At 36.5% G+C, this 18,821-nt stretch overlaps 2 protein-coding genes across 3 annotated transcripts; both read right to left on the bottom strand.

Moving 5' to 3' along the window:
• Window positions 1-37: 37 nt before the first annotated feature.
• Window positions 38-14,932, bottom strand: spef2 (sperm flagellar 2). Of its 2 annotated transcripts, none has more exons than XM_042723167.1 (29): window positions 14,723-14,932; window positions 14,453-14,640; window positions 13,869-14,037; window positions 13,335-13,551; window positions 13,128-13,231; window positions 12,878-12,959; window positions 11,948-12,000; window positions 11,734-11,837; window positions 10,982-11,226; window positions 10,709-10,844; window positions 9,668-9,822; window positions 9,297-9,439; window positions 8,230-8,357; window positions 8,018-8,156; window positions 6,783-6,920; window positions 6,538-6,695; window positions 6,052-6,135; window positions 5,837-5,957; window positions 5,424-5,547; window positions 5,215-5,340; window positions 5,005-5,143; window positions 3,960-4,189; window positions 3,572-3,678; window positions 2,987-3,169; window positions 2,660-2,752; window positions 1,661-1,831; window positions 1,306-1,488; window positions 843-966; window positions 38-495 (listed from the first exon to the last, which is right to left on the bottom strand). In XM_042723167.1, exons 1-29 carry the CDS (start codon window positions 14,888-14,890, stop codon window positions 437-439), a joined length of 4,071 nt encoding a protein of 1,356 aa, XP_042579101.1. In that variant the 5' UTR covers window positions 14,891-14,932; the 3' UTR covers window positions 38-436. The 2 variants fall into 2 exon arrangements, with proteins under 2 accessions (XP_042579101.1, XP_042579102.1); XM_042723168.1 differs by having other exon boundaries at window positions 12,878-12,956.
• An 850-nt stretch (window positions 14,933-15,782) lies between these two features.
• Window positions 15,783-18,670, bottom strand: LOC122137391 (sperm flagellar protein 2-like). The gene is made up of 7 exons (XM_042723457.1): window positions 18,413-18,670; window positions 18,144-18,246; window positions 17,713-17,965; window positions 17,295-17,465; window positions 16,952-17,092; window positions 16,106-16,185; window positions 15,783-15,942 (listed from the first exon to the last, which is right to left on the bottom strand). Exons 1-7 carry the CDS (start codon window positions 18,468-18,470, stop codon window positions 15,783-15,785), a joined length of 966 nt encoding a protein of 321 aa, XP_042579391.1. The 5' UTR covers window positions 18,471-18,670.
• Between the last annotated feature and the right edge of the window lie 151 nt (window positions 18,671-18,821).

Below are 18,821 nucleotides of genomic sequence, written 5' to 3'. Positions count from 1 at the left end.
TACATACTCATTTAACAAATCATTCAGACTTATTTTTATTTTTTATTTTTTGTGCATGTTGTATGCTGATTTTACAGTGATCTTTTGCTTTTGCCTCTAAAAGATCATGTTCAAGCTTCCACATCAAATCATCTTTGAATCACACAAATACACAGAAATTAACTGATTTGACAGAATCACTGTAATGTGAGACAAGAATACACAAATGTGTATCTTCACCAAAATAAATACATTTAGAACGACATCTTTATGAGTTTACAGCAAATCACTGCTCTTCATGTGTTAATGATTAATTTAGATGTAAATTACATTAAATAAAACTATTTCTATGCCAAATACAGTTTTAATGTTTGTCCTACTTACATTTATTATTCCATTAGCGTGTACCTTGTCTGATGCATGTATTGATGTGGGTGTGTGTTGTTTTGATTGTTCATCATGTTGAGAAGCTTCTGAGATCTTCAGTTTGCTGGGCCTGGAAAATTTTGTGATTGTTGTGTGTGTGTTTTGTTTTGTTTGTTTTTATTGTTGAGATGATTTTGATTTGTATTTCACACAAGAAATTACAATAAAGACCCTTAAAAGGCTTGACAAGTGCATTTTTCTGTCTCGTGTTGAAACATGAAGTTTTCATGGAACAGGGAATCAAAGCCACAAAACTTGTTTCAAATGGATGTTTTAATGTAAGCAGGATGAATCTATTTAGCGACTCGAATCTTCTGTGTTGAGATCGTTCAATCAGTAACCTAACCCCTAACCCAGTATTCAAATTTTGTTTGCCAGAAAAAGATCTCACCACTGAGCTCTGTTGTGTGAGATCACATATTTATTTGTTACACTCACAGGAAGCAGGTACTGTGAGGATGCTTCCATCAGGTCCTGTAGAAAGGGATGCTGGGATAGCGTGGAGAAAGGAATCTTCTCCTCACCCTTAAAACCCAGCTCCTTAAACACCTTTAACAGCTCCTGAACACACAACAACACATTAAATGCAGCTCCAAACAGACCCTTTACATCATCTACTGATCTACAGAAACACAGATTGTCGCTATATTCAAAAACCAAGTGAAATATTTCCAGTGAACATCTACTGGACACAAAGATTTCACAAATAGACCTACATTTGTGAAACAGTTACGAGTGACTAACACACACAGACACTGATTAAGTATTTTTGCCATCTTGCCATTTTAAATAAAAAGGCTTTGTATTTGTTTATTTTTTCATTAAAATGGTCCAAGTGAAGTAGGGAGAAATAGGGTTGCTGGGATCGTTTGGTTTTGGAGCAGAGCTGTTATATTCTACCTCTCTGAGTTCATCTCTGCTCCTGTGGTTTGGCTCGAAGCGGTTCAGACGTGAGGAGACGTGATCATCTCCATGACTCAGAACTCTGAGCACATCATCAACAGACACGCCAGCTTCTTCAGACTCCACCTCTTCATCACCGTCACACTCCTCAACTCCAGCGCCCTCTATATACGGCACAGACTACAGCAGGTTTGAAACAAAACCAGAGTCAACCTCATGAAAACACATTTCAAATATTACACAATTCAGGTAATACATTATTTTTGTGCATTACAGTAATGAGAAGTCAATGCTTGGTTAAACAGAAAATGTCAATGCAAATCTTCTGTTAACCATGTCATACAGTGTGTACCTGTGTGAGGGGGCCGGTGTGTTTATAGTGCAGTGTGTGTCCGATCACGAGGCTGAGTGCTCTGGTGAAGCCCTGAGCTGGTTCAGGATGGCAGCAGAAATACAGCAGCATGCTCAGATAGTCCAGCATCAGCGGAGATGAGTGTGTGCTCGCAAACAGACTGAAGAAAAACTACACACAGAAACAAGAAAAAAATTACATATACTGTATGTTTATACACAGATTATCTATTTAGAACATATTTTGGGAAACATCATAGCTGCAGTCAAAGTTAAGGGTATTGTTCACTCAAAACTGAAAATTTGCTGAGAATTTACTCAGCTCAAAGCCATCCAAGATGTAGATTAGTTTGTTTCTTAACAGAAACAGATTACATTTTTACATCACTTGCTCACCAAAGGATCCTCTGCAGTGAATGGATGCCGCCAGAACGAGTTAAAAACACCCATGAGGCTCGAAGTTAAAAATGCCTTAATGGATTTGTTTCTTACAAACATGCAGCATTTCTCTTTGCAAACACTGAGTGATGGGCTGGATTGTGGATTACTATTGTGATGTTTTTATCAGCTATTTAGACTGTCATTCTGACGGCACCCATTCACTGCAGATGATCCATTAGTGAGCAAGTGACGGAATGCTGAATTTCTCCAAATCTGTTCTGATGAAGAAGCAAACTCATTTACTGTACATCTTGGATGGCCTGAGGGTGAGCACTTTTTCAGCACATTTTCATTTTTTGGTGAACTACTCATTTATTCAGTTATGTTGTACTGCACATTAAAGGGTCAAATATTTTTTCTGCTATAAAAGCTTAATGTACTACTATGAAAACAATCTGTAACTTCACAATATATGTTTAAAAAGATGCTGTTACTGAAGGATGGGTGAGGTTGACGGCTGCAGCAAAAAGAAACAAACAGGTAAAAATTTAAATAGTAACGAATGAAAATATATGACCCCATTTGAAGTTCAAAAAAATATTTTAACCTGCTGCATTACCTTCTTAAGATTGCCTAGTCTGTCATAGGGCAGAGGTTCAGTTGGGTCATCAGGGACAGGAAGATCTCTTTCACTGGGAAACCACAATTCAATCTGATCAAAAAACAAAACACATATTAAATAGAATTTATAGGCACTTAAATGTAGCAAGATTATACAGATGAGGCTTGCTTTCATTCATCTTAACTGCAGAAACTGCAGTTTAAATACATTTTAACTATAGAACCATATTTGAATTATTAAAATTCTGTAAAAGTGATTATACTACAAAAATCAGTTGTTTATAGGTCTGTGCGTAGTTTCATGTTTCAGTGATGTGTAACAGACCTGTGCATATTGTTCTTGTGTGATGAGTCCGGTTCCTGCAGTGTCCACAGCTCTGTAGCGCTGGAGGGTTTTTAACAGCTGAGTCTGCGAGGGAAACGGCCACGGCAGAGCCGCACTGAGCAGGAACTGACGCCAGTCCAGCATCTCAGAGTCCGGAGCTAATACACACACCAGCTCATCAACCTACACACAATAGCACATGTTATCATGCGAGTACAGACAGGCTTGCCTATAAAGGCACAGTCACATTAGTGCATTTTTGGCAAAATCTTGTGGGCAAAAATATCCATTGTCAATCGTGTAACAATGAATGAAGTTCACAAAGAAGTCACTTTCATATCAAGCAGTTTTCTGTTAGTCAACACAGGGAATTTGAGTGATAAACTTAAAAATGTTGTGAAATCTTCCACCTTTTTATATACCCAAGCCAAAGCGATGAAGACACTTTTAAAATGAATAAATTTCACCCACATTCTTTAATCAAGTTGGTTGATTGGGAAAGGAAATTAAGTATGAACAATTGCTACCAAAGATGTACAACAAACCATGGAGGAGTTTATAATTTAGTTTGGAGTGAAGATGTACCTGTGAGGGAGTGATATGCATCCAGGGTTCAGGCAGGACATCACTACCCATGTGAGGAGAGGTTAACTCATGCAGAACTTCAGTCAACTCATTACTGCACATCAGACCTGAACACATCACACAATTCACAAACAACAAAATACAGTTATTAGATTCTACTGAAACATGTTGCATTCAGTTCACTTCTGCTTGGTTCTGTTTAAATCTCATTCTGTTCATTCAGTTTTGCACTTGTTTACCAAACATTACAGTTTTGGAACAACATGAGAGTAAATAAATAATGACTGAATTTATAGTTTTTGGTAAATTATCCCTTTTTTAATTTAAAATGTTTAATTAGTTGTTAGTTTGTTAGTAGTTTGTTAGTTTGAGTAATGCTGATTCTGACCAGCAGGTGCAGTCTTGCGCAGCTGAGCGCAGAGGATGTGCAGCTGTTGGACGGTCAGGGTGCTGTTTCTGGACTGCTCCAGCGGAGATCGGCGGGGGGCAGGAGACGGACTCGCCACCACAAGAGTGTCTCCATCCACACAGAAATCAGCGCTCTGCAGCACCAGCTCATGATGGATCTGAACTCCATTCTCAATGTGCTGCCGCACCAACTCTGTCAGCTGGTCGATACTGGTAAACATACACAAACATATTATGCACATATACATTTATGAACATGTGTACACCATGATGAGAAGCACAATTGGTATTGTTAGGTTATTGTCCTTAAACATGTTAATATGTCCCAGTCATATTGCCATGCAGAGTGAAATTGTTTTTGCAAAACATATTTCTCATGTTTATAAGTTCTTCTGTTGTGCGCGCATGTGTGTGTGGTTGTGTGTGTATGTGTATATATATACACACACACACACACACACATGTGTGTGCATCTAACTTATTATATTCTTACACTTTTATGAAAGTATGAATTTTTAAAAAATATATTAGGTATGTTTACAATATTCAAAATAAGATGACATAATTTATATTGCAAAATAAGAATTTAAATTTATACATACAATATGGGAAGTCCTAAATACTTTTTAGTATTTTTTTATATTTATAAAAAAACTTTTAAGAAACAGAAGAAAAAAAAAGTTAATATAAAAATATCTAATATAAAAAATATTAAAATATATATTTTAAGTATATTCCAAATACAACAAACAAGCTGACTAAGAATTTGCAAAACAAGAAATTATACATCATGGCTTTTGTTTTACGAATTAATTTTATGCAAATTTTAATTAAAAAAATAATAATAATTTGAAGAGTCAACTAATTTTGCAAATGTGATTTGGAGTGAAATTCTAAGATTCCTCTTTTAGAGGTACTTTATTTAAATTGGTGTCTGCAGGACAGTTGCAACCAAGAGAGCCAATACAGTGCTCTCATCCTCTCCGGATCTCCAGTCACCCATCCATCATTCATCTTCCTCTCACCTGTTCATCTCAGACAGGAAGCGAGTTCCCAGCCACTCCTCCATGTTCCTGTAGGCCTGCTCTGCTTTCTGCTGCAAACTGCTCACTGTTCTCAGCGCATGAGCCTTTATCAGCTCCAGACGCAGCTTCACTGCATGTTCTGCACACAAACATAAATCATTCTTGTGTGTTTATACATCACACACATCCTGAGGCTAGCTCACAGCATACCTTCACGTTTCAGTGCAGCTGTGAACTCCTGTTTGATTCTCTTCCTCTCTGCTTTCCTCTTGACCTCCTCAGGGTTCTTCTCCACCACAGGCTGAGGACTGGGCTCCTGTTGAGGGGTTGGAGCACCTAAAACCACACACTCATTAGTGTCAACACATAATGCAGCTGAAACACATTATGAAAATGACAGAGCAGTGGCTTTTCTTCACCTTTCTTTTTCCCAGCTTTCCTATTGTCCGTAGCAGAGTTTGAAGTCTGAACTCTCTGTGCCTCCATCTGCTTCTGTTCTTCATCACCCTCCTCTTCTTCTCGCTGCTGTGTCTCTGCCGACACCTGACACACAGTTGTGTGCAAACACACATGAAGACAGATGCACAGTCAGAGGTGAGTATATTGAAATTTCACATACACAGCTCATCCGATCAGAATTTAGAGTAGGCACTATCCTTTTTTAGAAATGTCTAAATATGAATGTATACTATATATAAAATAATCGACATTATTGTGAAACATACACCACCGTTCAAAAGTATGGAATACAAAACAAAAGGCAAAACAGGGCCCCATATTTTTTTATCTTACCAGCAAAACCATTATGAGACACACTGATATAAACACACACCATGCTCCTGACGGCACTGAGTGCTGTCTGGAAGAACTCCTGCAGCAGTTTCTCATCAGGATGGTGCAGAACCTGTCTGAGCAGCTCAGAAGTGGGAGATCTGCAGGAAACCAATGGAAACCTGACAGCACAAACACATCCAGTTATTCAACAAACACACTTAGCCTATATCATTTTCATACACACCCAAAGACAAAAATGGAAAGCACACATACAATTTAGTTTTCTTCTTCTCCCCCACTTCAGAATCTTTTTCCTCAGCACTCTTTGCGAGTCTCTCTGGCGGTGCAGGAGCAGGGCTAAAGTATGAATTTATTATATTTTACAACATTAAAGAGTCTATCTAAACAACTTTACAGTAAAAAAGCAAAAAAACAATGTCTATGTTCAGAACTGAATGCTAATGCACAGTATAAACTGCATATTGCTTACTATTTATGTAAACTAGCATGTAAAACATTAGACATAATTGCTAAGATTGCATAATGTTGAAAAGGTAATTAATATTCATATTATTTTTAGATGAAAATTTGCATGCATACTGCAAATATAGTACATGCTATTCTAAACACGGTCATACAAGTCATATATTATGAGACAGACAGATTAATAATTACAGTAGCTCTGCAAAAGATCTTTAGGACTGTAATGGCTGTGGCATGATGATAACACATGATAGAGAATGTAAGGTTTCTTCTTACATTTTTGGTTCTTCTAGCTCGACATGGTCATCTGCAGTGATGTCGATCAATGGGACACGAGTGAAACCACGTGTAGATTCAGGAAACGCAGTTTTACACATCGCTGTGTAATAATCTCTCAAAAGACACAATGAGTCTTGGAAGCGGCCCACTTCTATCTGCACATACAAACATGAACAGAACCATGAGATCTGAAACTCATCTAAGACGGTTCTGTGATGTTTTAGAGAGAAAGTGTGTGTTACCTGTATTAATGCAGAATAATGGTTGATCAGGACAGCAGTGTGATCGTCCAACCAGCCATCATCAATGACACCTGCTCTCTCCTGCTCCGCCTCTTCCTTGCGCTTATCACAGATGTCCCAAAGACGCTCACGTAGGTCCTGCAGAAAAACACAACAAAAAATATTTTTTTGTGAAAACTGTTCATTTGCATTTAATTCGTGATAAACCTGCAGCAAACAAATATTAACGGAAAACTTTTGCATCAAAACTTTAGCAACTGTGAATTATATTTACGGCTTATGTTTTTAACAATAAATACAATGTAACACAAATCAAATCGTAATACAAAACAAATATACAAAAGAAAAAACATTACACAACATAACACATTAAATGAAACTAAAAATAACACATAAAATGAAACAAAAAAATAAAAAAAAATAAATGAACAAATTAAACATTTTCCTTGCTTTATTGCAAATAAATATTCTGCAAATATATTTGAAGGCTTTCTCCCAGTCCTCACTGATTATTGCTTTTTGAAGTTAATAAACATTTGAGAATTATTTTATTTTTTTGCTGGAATATAACATGCATCGCCTGTAAAAATATGTAACTTCTGTTTTTTTGAAGGTTACACTGCAAAAAAGAAAAAAAAAAGAAAAACTTATTTTAAAAAAAACTTTAGTATTTTTATTGTTTTTCGGTACAAATACATATCATAAACATTCTTAAATAAAGATACATTTACCTGAGGGTCTTCTGAAAAATGTTATTAAAATAAAATGAGTTTATAATTAATACACGAAAACATATCTACCAGTGGGGTAACAAATATTAATTTAATTTCAAAAGGAAAACAAGTTTACTTTTCTATTTGGCATTTTTCCCTTTATTATGATAGGACAGTTTAGAGTTGACAAGAAGCGAAGTGGTTGGAGAGGGAAGAAGAGAAAGGGGGTGGGATTGGAAAAGGTCTTCAAATGGGATTCGAACTCGGGACGCCTGTAGAGCAACATCGCTGTATGTCAGCGCATTGCCCATAAGGCTATCTGCGCCGACTACTTTTCTTACCCCATTAGTAGAATTGTTTAGCACAGTCATTTAGTTTCGATACAAGACTGTATATCCTGTCATTTTCCCTGTCAAGTAAATGTATCTTGATTTTAGAATGTTTAGATATTTGTACTGGAAAACAAGAAAAAAATACTGAAGAAGACAATCTTTTTTTCCCCAGTGTAGGAGATTGTCTCACATCCAGTCTTTGATGGAGTTCTCCTTTGGTCTCCTCGTCCTCTCTGATGTTGTCAGGAACGCTGTTATAATCACGCTGCCACGCGCTTACAAACTCCTGCTTCAGATCCGTCTTCTGTAGGTACTGCCTGAAGTTCTCCCTGAAACACATATTATACAGTTACACACACATACACAGGCCTCACGTCACACACACAAGCACTGTTCTCTCACCGGATGTTGTAGAGGTGGTGAATGATGAGTTCGCGTTCACTGCGGAGGTTCTGCATCACTGTCTTGATGTTAGTCACGTATGAATTACAGACGTTCTCCCAGTACGGCACAAGATACACTGGGATCTCCTGCAAACGTGACCAGCATAACAGAAAAACAAAACTGATGTGACATAAATGGGTCATATTATACATTTTTATCATAAGAAAATATTTTTTGTGCCAACAAACCATTTTGAGCCCTCTATAATCCCTATATTAGACGTTCTATATTCAATTTCTACTTTAAATAAATGCTGTTCTTTTGAGCTTCTGAGCTAATTATCCAAGAATCGTGACAAAACTGATCAAACATTGACGATAAAAATGTTTCCTGAGCAGCAAATCAGCATATTAGAATGATTTCTGAAGGATCATGTGACACTGAAGACTGCAGCGATGATGCTGAAAATTCAGCTTTGATCACAGGAATAAATTATATTTTAAGGTATATTCAAATAGAAAACAGTTTTTCTAAATTGTAATAATATTCCACAATATTACTGTTTTTACTGCATTTTTGATCAAATAAATGCAGTCTTGGTGAGTAATATATATATATTTTTTAAAAGCATTAAAAATATTTTACCAACCCAAAACATTTGAAGAGGTAGCGTACATCTGTAATTTTTCATCTTAATTACAACAAATTCTCTAAATGCAGAGGAAGTTTTGAGTTTTGAAAGTTACAATGCTGTGAATTAGCCTTTAAAGTTTTCATAGCACATCAGTCTCTTTCAGGATATTGTTTTATTCAAATCACCCCTTTAATGGAGTCACTGACATATAAATCTGATCTCATCTGACACGCAAGCGAAGTTAGCAGACTGCATGGAAAAGTGCTGTAAGCACATTTATACTCATACCAGCCTGATCACACCTCAATCTGAGTCAATCTCAAGCTAGATGAGTGTAATGTCTCTCCATCTGATATTCCAAATCAAACAGACTTTTTGATTGTCATTTTTTCATGTTTAATCAGAATCTGCCAGTCTTCGGAGAGACTGTGTGTCATGTGCGTGTATGTGCCTTGGGTAAAGGTTCCTCCACGTAACGCCGTCCAGCAGATTTTGGGGTAGCAGATTTAGACTTAGCAGAGCAGGCACTTTCTGGACGTGTGTGTTCAGCTGAGGAGGACGTAGACATCTTCCTGGAGTGACCCAGAGCTGCTCCTATGGGGAGGAAAGAGAGCATATTTCACTAGACATGAATTTATCAAAGGAAATATAAATGCTTGAAAAGCAGCAAATGAATAATGGGAGATTTTCAAACTTTCAAGTCTACAAAACATTTGAATGAGTCTTTAGCAAGCTAAATTACTTGTAGAAAATTATGGGGAAGAAAAAGACCAGCAACTGCACCAAAGTGCATATTTAAGTAATAGGGTTAAGTGAATCTACCTTTTTCAACTGAGTCCATGGTGTCCATCAGAACAATCTTCACGTTACTGGAGAGAGTGTCCTCGTCTACATCTGCCGTGACTTTCACAAGAATATTCTGCTGGTCACCAAACCATTTCTCCAGTTTTGGCCATGTGTCATGAAAACCACTAATTCTGTAAAAACAAAAAAACAAACAAAAAAACGATAACAAACCCAAACTTCTCATTTTGTGCTTCACAAAAAATGTCAAAGAAAATCTGAACACCACAACATATTTCTTCGCCATTATGTGAAATGTTTGGGTGGAAAGCATTTAATAAAAAGAAAAAAAGTAGGATGAAATTTGATTTTTATTCATTGGGAATAGACTAGATCATGTAATGTTACACTATTTTCCAGCACAAAATGACATCACTCAAAAAGAAAAGCCATTTCCTTCCTGTGGAATAACATGCATGGATGAATCATGGAGGATCACTTAAGAAACATCCACTGCAGAAACACCCATAGTAGGAAATACAGACAGTGTGTTGTTCTGTTCAGTGTTCAGTTTATGTAAAACCAACAACAACAAAAAACTTTATTAAAAATAAAATAAATTTTACGTGATTTTAAAGGGCTTTTTCCAATAGGCATTGCACTTTTCTGCTTGTTTTACAGTATTCATATGATAGTAGAGTGGGGATTTTTTATTTATTTCTATGGGGGCCAAACCACACGGCCTCACAGGGAATTGTGGGTTTGACAAGCACTGAGAGCAGCAGAGAGCGTCCAAGAGTTGTGAAATTCTCAACTGAAAAATGACAAACAAAAATGTTGGGCGGTAGTCTATCACTGTGAAGCTGTGCATAAATAACACTGTATACGCATTGCTAATTTCATTTAGATATGAATATAGCATATGAATACTGTCTGGACTGGCTGTGTTAACAAAAGGGATTACAAAATCAAGCTTGCTTCTTTCCAACTGTAATTGTGTATACTGTATATATTGGACATGATGAAAACAATAATAGGTTGTACACATTTACTACAAACCCACTGTATGTTTTCACACACCTGTGCTGTATCTGTTTCCTCCCCAGGCTTTTTTCATCAGACGAGGATGCTGGATCATGTGTGTCCACATCTGTCATACTCATCTTTTCATCTGGAGCATCTCTGCCATCCCTCTCTTGCTCTATGCTCTCCCCGTCTATTAATAGGTGAAGATCACACAGCTTTATTATTATTTCATACTAAAAACAACAAAGCCTGTCATGCTGGTAAAAACAACTAATGATAAAGTACTGGGAGATTAACACCTACTGTAGCAGTACAACGGTAACTCACCAGCCTGATGAGTGGCTCGCTCCAGAACCTGCACATCTGAGATGTCTAGCAGCACCACTAGATCCAGTGCAGGGGACGGAGGAGGTGGATCTTTAGGAGCGTTTTTGTCTGTGGCTGAGTTGCTGTGTGTTTTTGTCTCAGCCTGATCTGATTCAGTCCTGTTCAGAGCTTTCTCCAGCATCTGAGCCTGAGTGATGTCCACGGGGAACCCGTCAAGAATCCAGCCACTGTCAGCAGGGATGTTCCTGAAGAGCATAACGGAAGAGAATCAGACTGATTTTTAGTGCACAAAATAAATCATAATTTTTCATGTGCACCAGCTTTAATGTAGTTAACTAAAATCATAAAATAAACATTACCTGAAATAAAATAAAGCATAAAAAAATAATATTTTATTTCACCTAGTTTCCAAGGCAAGATTTCCCATTTAACTGTAGTCTTACTTAAAGTACTAAAAGAAATAAGTAAATCAGCGAAATCGAATAAATAAAAATTACTAAAAACTTTAGAAACATATCAAATAAAACTATTAAAACATACAACAAAATTACAGATGCTTTAAATAAATAATATCTAATTCAGAAACTACAAAAACTACAACAGTATATCAATTATACTAAAATAACACTGATGTGCAGTGTTCAAAGGAAGAACATTTTATTTAAATTTTTGTATAAAAAGTAAATAAGTAATTTATATCTGCTTAAAATAAAACAATAAAACAAGTAAGGTGTGGAGACAATGCTCTTTACCTGATAGCATCCACGATGATGTCAACCAGGAGTTGATCAGGAACAGCTTTGCCTGTCCTAAGAGCCTGCTCTACTGCTGCACCATGCTGTGCTCGCAACGACCACTGCAGAGCAGATCACAGTGCATCATGAACCATATCAAAGAGCTCACTGCTGCTAAATACAGACAGGAACACTGAGTTCACATGGAGAGTGGCTTTGAGATTGCCTTTACCTTTTCTTTGTCCTCTTTTTCGAGAAGTCCAGATGTCTTATGTGGCTGAGGTCCTGATGTAAGACACACAGAGGAGTTGATGACCATTAGAACTTGAGTGAGCATTTTCATAGTAAATAATAGTCTTTATTGGGTTTTTGGTTAAAGACCAACTATAGAAAACCATATGTGTAAAAATAAAAAATAAAATATTGAAAGAATGCACTAATATCTGGTTAAATGGTTAGAAATTTACATAATAAATTCAGAAATAAATGTAAGAATAAGTGTAATCAATTAGCACAGAAAAAAAAACATTTAAATACCCCAGTGAGTCTTTTAGTTTGCTAAATGATTAAATGTTTCTGGAAACACTTGGTCCTCTACGGGGTGCATAACATCAAATTAATAAATATATGAATCTAAACATTTGTAGAAATAAACAAATACACTACCTTTTTAAATGTTTGCAATTTGTAAGACTTTGCAATGTTTTTGAAAGTCTCTTTTGCTCACCAGGGTTGCATTTATTTGTTCAGAAATGCAGTAAAAACAGTAATATTATGAAACATTGTTACAATTTAAAATAACTGTTTACTATTTGAATATATTTTAAAATGTAATTTATTCCTGTGATCAAAGCTGATTTTTCAGCATCATAACTCCAGTCTTCAGTGTCACATGATACTTCAGAAATCATTCTAAGGCGCTGATTTGCTGCTCAAGAAACATTTCTGAAAACAGTATATATATTTTTTTTTTGGAAACCATGATAGTTTTTTTCAGGATTCTTTCATGAAAATTAAAAAGAACAGCATTTATTGGAAATTGAAATCTTTTGTAACAATATAAGTCCTTATTGTCATTTTTGATCAATTGAATGAATCCTTGCTGGAAAAAAAAGGACTTTTGAATAGTATTGTAAATAAATAAATAAATATTCCCACAAACCTGATTCTAGAGGAGAGGATTTCTCCTCCTCTTCTTCTCTCTGAGGCTGCTCTGTTGGAGAACCATTCCTCTCCAATTTCTTCTGAGCATGGCAAATACAAGGTTACAGTATAAATAATGAAGTACATTAAGCGGTTGCACAGAAAACAGTACAGTCACATACAACACAAACTAATCCAAAAATATTGTCAGACCTGCTGGATGCTACTACAAAAACTTGAGTCTTTACTTCAGATTAAATATTCCTGACCTGTGACTCTTTTTGGCTTTCACTCATAGCCTGTTTGTCCTGCTGATAAGCTAAAAGAGCGTCCTGGATCAAAGAGTTGGCTGAGAGCACATAGAGGCCAAGAGCTGATGCCCAAAGAGGAACAAATAATAGCAAGTGTGGAAAGTTAGTTAATATTCTGACGTGATGAAGCATATTGATTCAATATGATGAAGCATCAACTCCTACCGTTGCTGATCTTGGCGAGGCAGGTGGTTTTGCCCGAGTAGGATTTTCCCAGCATGCATGCTCTGATGGTGAAACGAGGAAACAGAGGAGGAGGAGTGCTGACGCTGAGTGGGACTATCAAGCTCTGTAGACGGCTCAACACATGATCCAGAATATCATTTACTGGAGGGGCTTGACTCTCGCCCTCTTCATGCCAAACCCACTCGCCCTTCATGGCCTGAAGCGAACAGACAGAAAGACACATGTGCATTATACTTGCACAGACATGTAAACGAATCCGTCCCTCAGCTGTTTCATAGGCAAGGTTCAAGAGGTTTTCACTTATGAATTATGATATACAAAAAAGTTCTAATATATTAGAGCAGGGTTTCCCAAATAGGGCTTTGCGAGGGTACTGGGTTTATGAGTTCATGAAAAGCTAATAATTAATGATATATTATGTGTTTATTTGACTGAAGATTCAAAGGCAAAGGCAACATCACAAATACTTTGCATCAGTCAAGTTAAAGCTACAGTAACTCAGTATGTCCTTACCACATACTCATTGTAGTCTTGATTGTTGAGTATGTGGAGCTTCTCCAGCTCAATGATCTGCTCTGGTGTGGGGTCAGCAGGGGCGGGATCCACACTGGCCACTTCATACAGCGGCTTACCATTGAAAAACAGCTCCATCCACTCCTGCATCAGCTTCACTGGTATCAGACTGAGAAAGAGTGAAGGTGAAGAAAAGACGGTCATTTTTATTATTTTTTTACCTATCATATCTCCAGATCAGCATATTAGAATGATTTCTGAAGGATCATGTGACACTGAAGACTGGAGTTCATCTTTGCATCACAGGAACAAATTACATTTTAAAACATACTCAAACAGAATACAGTAATTTGAAATTGTAATATTATTTCAAAACATTACTGCTTTTACTGTACTGCAATAAACTTTTACTGACTCAATATTTGAACAGTCATGTCCATATAAAACAAATGCAGCAAAATATAATTTTTAGTTTCATTATAATGCACTATAAAGGTAGTTTACTTAACACATTTAACTTTTTATTTCAATATAACCACCGTCTTTTATTTGCTGTTTAGAAGAGTGATCAGGGAAATAAATACTTGGCCGTGAGGAGCCGATATTCTCCAGCTTTGGTTGCCAGATCGACAATCTGTTCCAGAATTCCTCTGCAGATTTCAAAGTGTTTGCGATAGCGAGCTTGAGCGCGCTCTGCAACTAGCTGTTTGTGTAGCTCACGCTCCATCCTGATCTCCTCACTGCGCTCGAGACGCTCCTGTTGGGCAAGAACCTGAACGATGGCAATGATGGGACATAATCAGCACCACTCAAAAACTTTTTCTGATACTGTGTGTGTGTGTATGATCTCTCACAGCTTCTCTGTCCAAGGCCTCTTGGAAGTCTCGAAGGCGTCTTTCCTGGTACTGTCTCTCTTGGAAGATCCGGTTCTGTCGCAGTACCTCTTTCTGCTGTTTGATCTGCATCAGCTGCACAGTGATCCTCTTCTCCTGCTGCGTCTGACGCATCAATCGACTGACCATCTGTTCCTCTCGTAATACCTCCTGCAGAAAGAATATCAACGCAAAAATCAGATATAATCAAGACAAACACTACCAGTCAAAAGTTTGACACTGTTTTTGACATTCATACATTAAGCATTACTGAAGAGTCAAAAAACACAGAAATTGTGTTTCTTGTTATCATATTTGATGCATCAGGTATTTATGGCTCATACAGTATGAAATAATAATGAGAATATGGAGGTCATATTTAGTCCCAAACTAATAAAAAATTTGCAATTTGATGCAGATGCTGACATTTATATGGCAAAAAAATAAGATGAACTTCTGATGACCTGTAATGCAAATCAATGAGATCTTTATAAAAATATAGCAGACTACTTACATCAAATGCATATAAATATCAGTTGTCACTTCTTTATACAGTATGTTTTTTTTTTTGTGTTTTTATATTTTTTATTTTATTTTTATGTTTTTTTTTTTGTTTTTAGATCTGTGTGGTCTCAAAACCCATTATTCAGTGCAATACAATGATGATGAACAAAAACGTTCCATAAAAGCCTGATGATCATATTTGACACTCAAATTTTAACATGATATTTAAAAAAATAAAAAAAGGATAATCAAGTTTAATTAAATATTACTAACAATATAATAGTGATTCTTATGTTTGCTTTATAAAAATCTGCAATTTAATGAAAACGTATACCATGACATGAAGTGGGGTAATTATAGTTAAAGGCCTTCTACTTGCTAAAAAAGTATTAACTATCTGTTAGACGACAGAGGCATGTAGCAGATTGCGTACAACAGTTTTTTTCAGCAAAGTTTTGATCATATTTATAAATTAGAGGCCTTACTGTAGCTTGTGTATCATATATGTATTTGTGAATTAGGTGGTTTAGTTTTTGTATTATTTGGCTTGTAGCTGTTCCATCAGCGCACGGCGTCTCCGCATCTCTCTTTGTTCCCGGGCAGCAGAGTCTTCCTCCAGACGCTGACGGATGCTTTCGATGTACTCCTTGTTCCACTGTTCTTTGTCAACTGTACTCATTGGCTGGGTCACACGACCACTGTAAATCCAGGTACAGTTCGTCATACCAAATTCTCAAATAATCAAGAATGTTTTTGCCAGTTTTGTGTGAAATAAGACTTAAGAACTTTGAGCAGTATGTCAGCCTGCTTTTGTGCATTTACTGTTTGTATTCCTAGATTTTCAGTGTTATGCAAACACACCTGTAAAGAAAGGCTCCAGCTCCAGCAGGAGAAGTCCTCTTCTGTTTCTTCTCAAACTGAGCTATCTCATGATGAACATACTGGAAATCACACTGCATCTTAAAGAGTGCTCACTAAACACAATCAAATCCTGTCAAAACAACTTTTGACAGTTCATATTGTTTTACTATATATTGTTTTTAATTCCAATGTCATTTTTCATTCCATAATCATAAAAAGAAACAAGAAATGACCTAATGGTCATTTTTATTACTGTAATGCAAAAGAGATAACATATTTTAATATATTTATACAACACAGTAACAGTGTTTTTTTTTTGTGTTAATTCTAATATTATTATAGTATTTATTAATGTTCAGAATTGCATTTATTTTTATATTTGCAGTTTGCATTTTAATTTAAACATTTATATTTAGCTTTAATAATTTTTTCATTTGATATACTTTTGTAGTATTTATTATTATTATTTATAGAATTTGCCTTTTTTATGATTTTAGTTACATTTTTAAGTTTTAGTAAAGTTTATTATACATGATTATTATTTTTTTATTGATATTTCTATTTCTATTTAATTTTTTAGTTTTTGTTTTTATTTAAATTTTTTAGTTTTAGTTGTTGTTTTGGTTAATAATTGGAATATGTAGTCTTGGCAAATAACTGAAATAAGTTTCAGTTTTTTAAATCTAATATTTATATTTTATTTCTGATTTATTTCAATGACTGAAAACATTTTTTTTAATAGTAATAGTTTTAGTTAACAATAAAAACACTGCTGTACTGTACTATGCAGCATAGGGTGCTTAATTTTCATGAAAATAATGTAAAAAGTGTAAAAGTGTTGTTCACCTCAACCTCTTGCTTTTTGCGAAACTGAAGCTGTTTGTCAGAAGCTCTTGATGTGCGAGCGTGTGGAGGTTTAGGGATCTGCACAATAGCCGACTGAATCTGAATCATGATCTCATGCTGTTTTCTGCGTGCCTGCCGGTGCTGACAAACAACAAATCATACTATCAGTCTCAGCCAACACTATCACATGCTGATTCACCAGTCGATGCACAGTAACTCACAGTGGGCATAAGAGAAGTAATGTTTTAATACCTCAAAAAACATTTTGATGCTACGGAATAAATAAGGTTAGTTATTGACAGCTATGAAAATGTTATCTATGCTCAGCTGTGGAAAGTTACACCTTCTCGATGTCCCTCAGCCTCCTCTCCTCCTGCCGTTTGAGCCGGTCCTCCTCCTTCAGGAGTTCAGCCATAACCGAGCGGTTGTACATGGCCTGCCCTCTTTTATGGAAGTGTTTTGCGATCTTCTGCATCTTCAGATCTGTCTCACGCTTTACCACCGTCTTCAAGCGCTGTGAGACAAACAGCCTGAAATGAGACTCCTTTCTCAAGGTCCCAACATGTTCGACTAACTAATCAACCAATTACAACAACGTGGCAAAAGCAGCTTACCATATTTGAACTACTTTGTCAATATAAAAATATTATTAAGAGGTCAGCTAGATAAGAAAGTTAAAATTGTGTAATACACTACCATAACCACCAGGGCACTACACCAGCCCAGAGGGAGATATATTTGACCTTGTAAGACTGTGTTACCTCAGTATAGATGCTGTTCTCTACGCGGTGCAGTCGGGCCGTGGCTGCAGGCTGCATGACCTCCATGGCTGTGGCAGTGAGGCCTGATTTCTTCTTCTTCTGCAGCTGTATGTAGAGCTGGTAGAGCAGATGTGTGGCCGCCCCCTGCCTGCCCTGCATCACCGCTTTGGCCATGGCCAGGTCAAAGGGCACGCCCAGCAGCTGCAGGGTGGGCTCAATGCGGGTGAAGTTATTCAGCTTCGCATTCGCCGTGCTGTTGAATAACAGTTTAATAAATTACAATGTCTTTGTCTGACTACAACATTAAAATACAATTTCCTTCATGGGATTAATAAGGTGTCTGTCTGGATGAATCTAACAAAAACACTCCACACTTCACCACAACAACAAAATATATACATATATTCCTCATATTATCTATCTATCTTTACCTTTGTTTGGAGAACAGATGAAAGTCGTCCTGCAGTTCATATCTGTGCAGGATCTCTCCTATCAGATAACCGTTTGCAAAATCCCTGGTGAACGAATAGGGCTCTAAAATAAAACATATAACATTCACAAGTCGAATAAAACCGCCGCAATTATTACCTGTAGTTTAGCTGAGAAATCAGGTATAAATATATACACTTTTTTTAAAGGATAACGCGCGTTAATCCGTTTGCTAAGAGCTATTTCGTAACTTTTCACAACAAACACTCACCAGTGACTTTTGACAGCCGGAGCTCCACATTTAGCCACTGACAAATAATGTCTGACATTATATAGGTTTAATCTGTTTAAGTAAAATCAATAATGTCCGTATAAATGTAGGAATAATCTATATTGTTTTGGGGAGTGTCTCGGTTTGGCGTGGTGTTGCCACGACAACCGAACTACACAGGCGCTGCGCTGAGCGCTAAGGTCCAACCAATATTTCCTGAATGGAATTCAAGGTAGACTGGATGTACCTTGTGAACTAAATTTCCCGCGTCGTTACTAAAGATGTTCGTTGTCACTGTGTTCCGTTTCTCGTTGTTTGATAAAACAAGGTAAAATAAAAGAATTAACATGTGCATGTTTCCCCCCTTTAATTTATATAAATACATTTTAAACATATAGACCAATTTTAA

Source organism: Cyprinus carpio, chromosome B5, assembly GCF_018340385.1.
Source record: "Cyprinus carpio isolate SPL01 chromosome B5, ASM1834038v1, whole genome shotgun sequence".
Taxonomy (NCBI): domain Eukaryota; kingdom Metazoa; phylum Chordata; class Actinopteri; order Cypriniformes; family Cyprinidae; genus Cyprinus; species Cyprinus carpio.
Note: the sequence above shows the minus strand (reverse complement) of the source record. Positions and strands in the feature narration are given on the sequence as shown.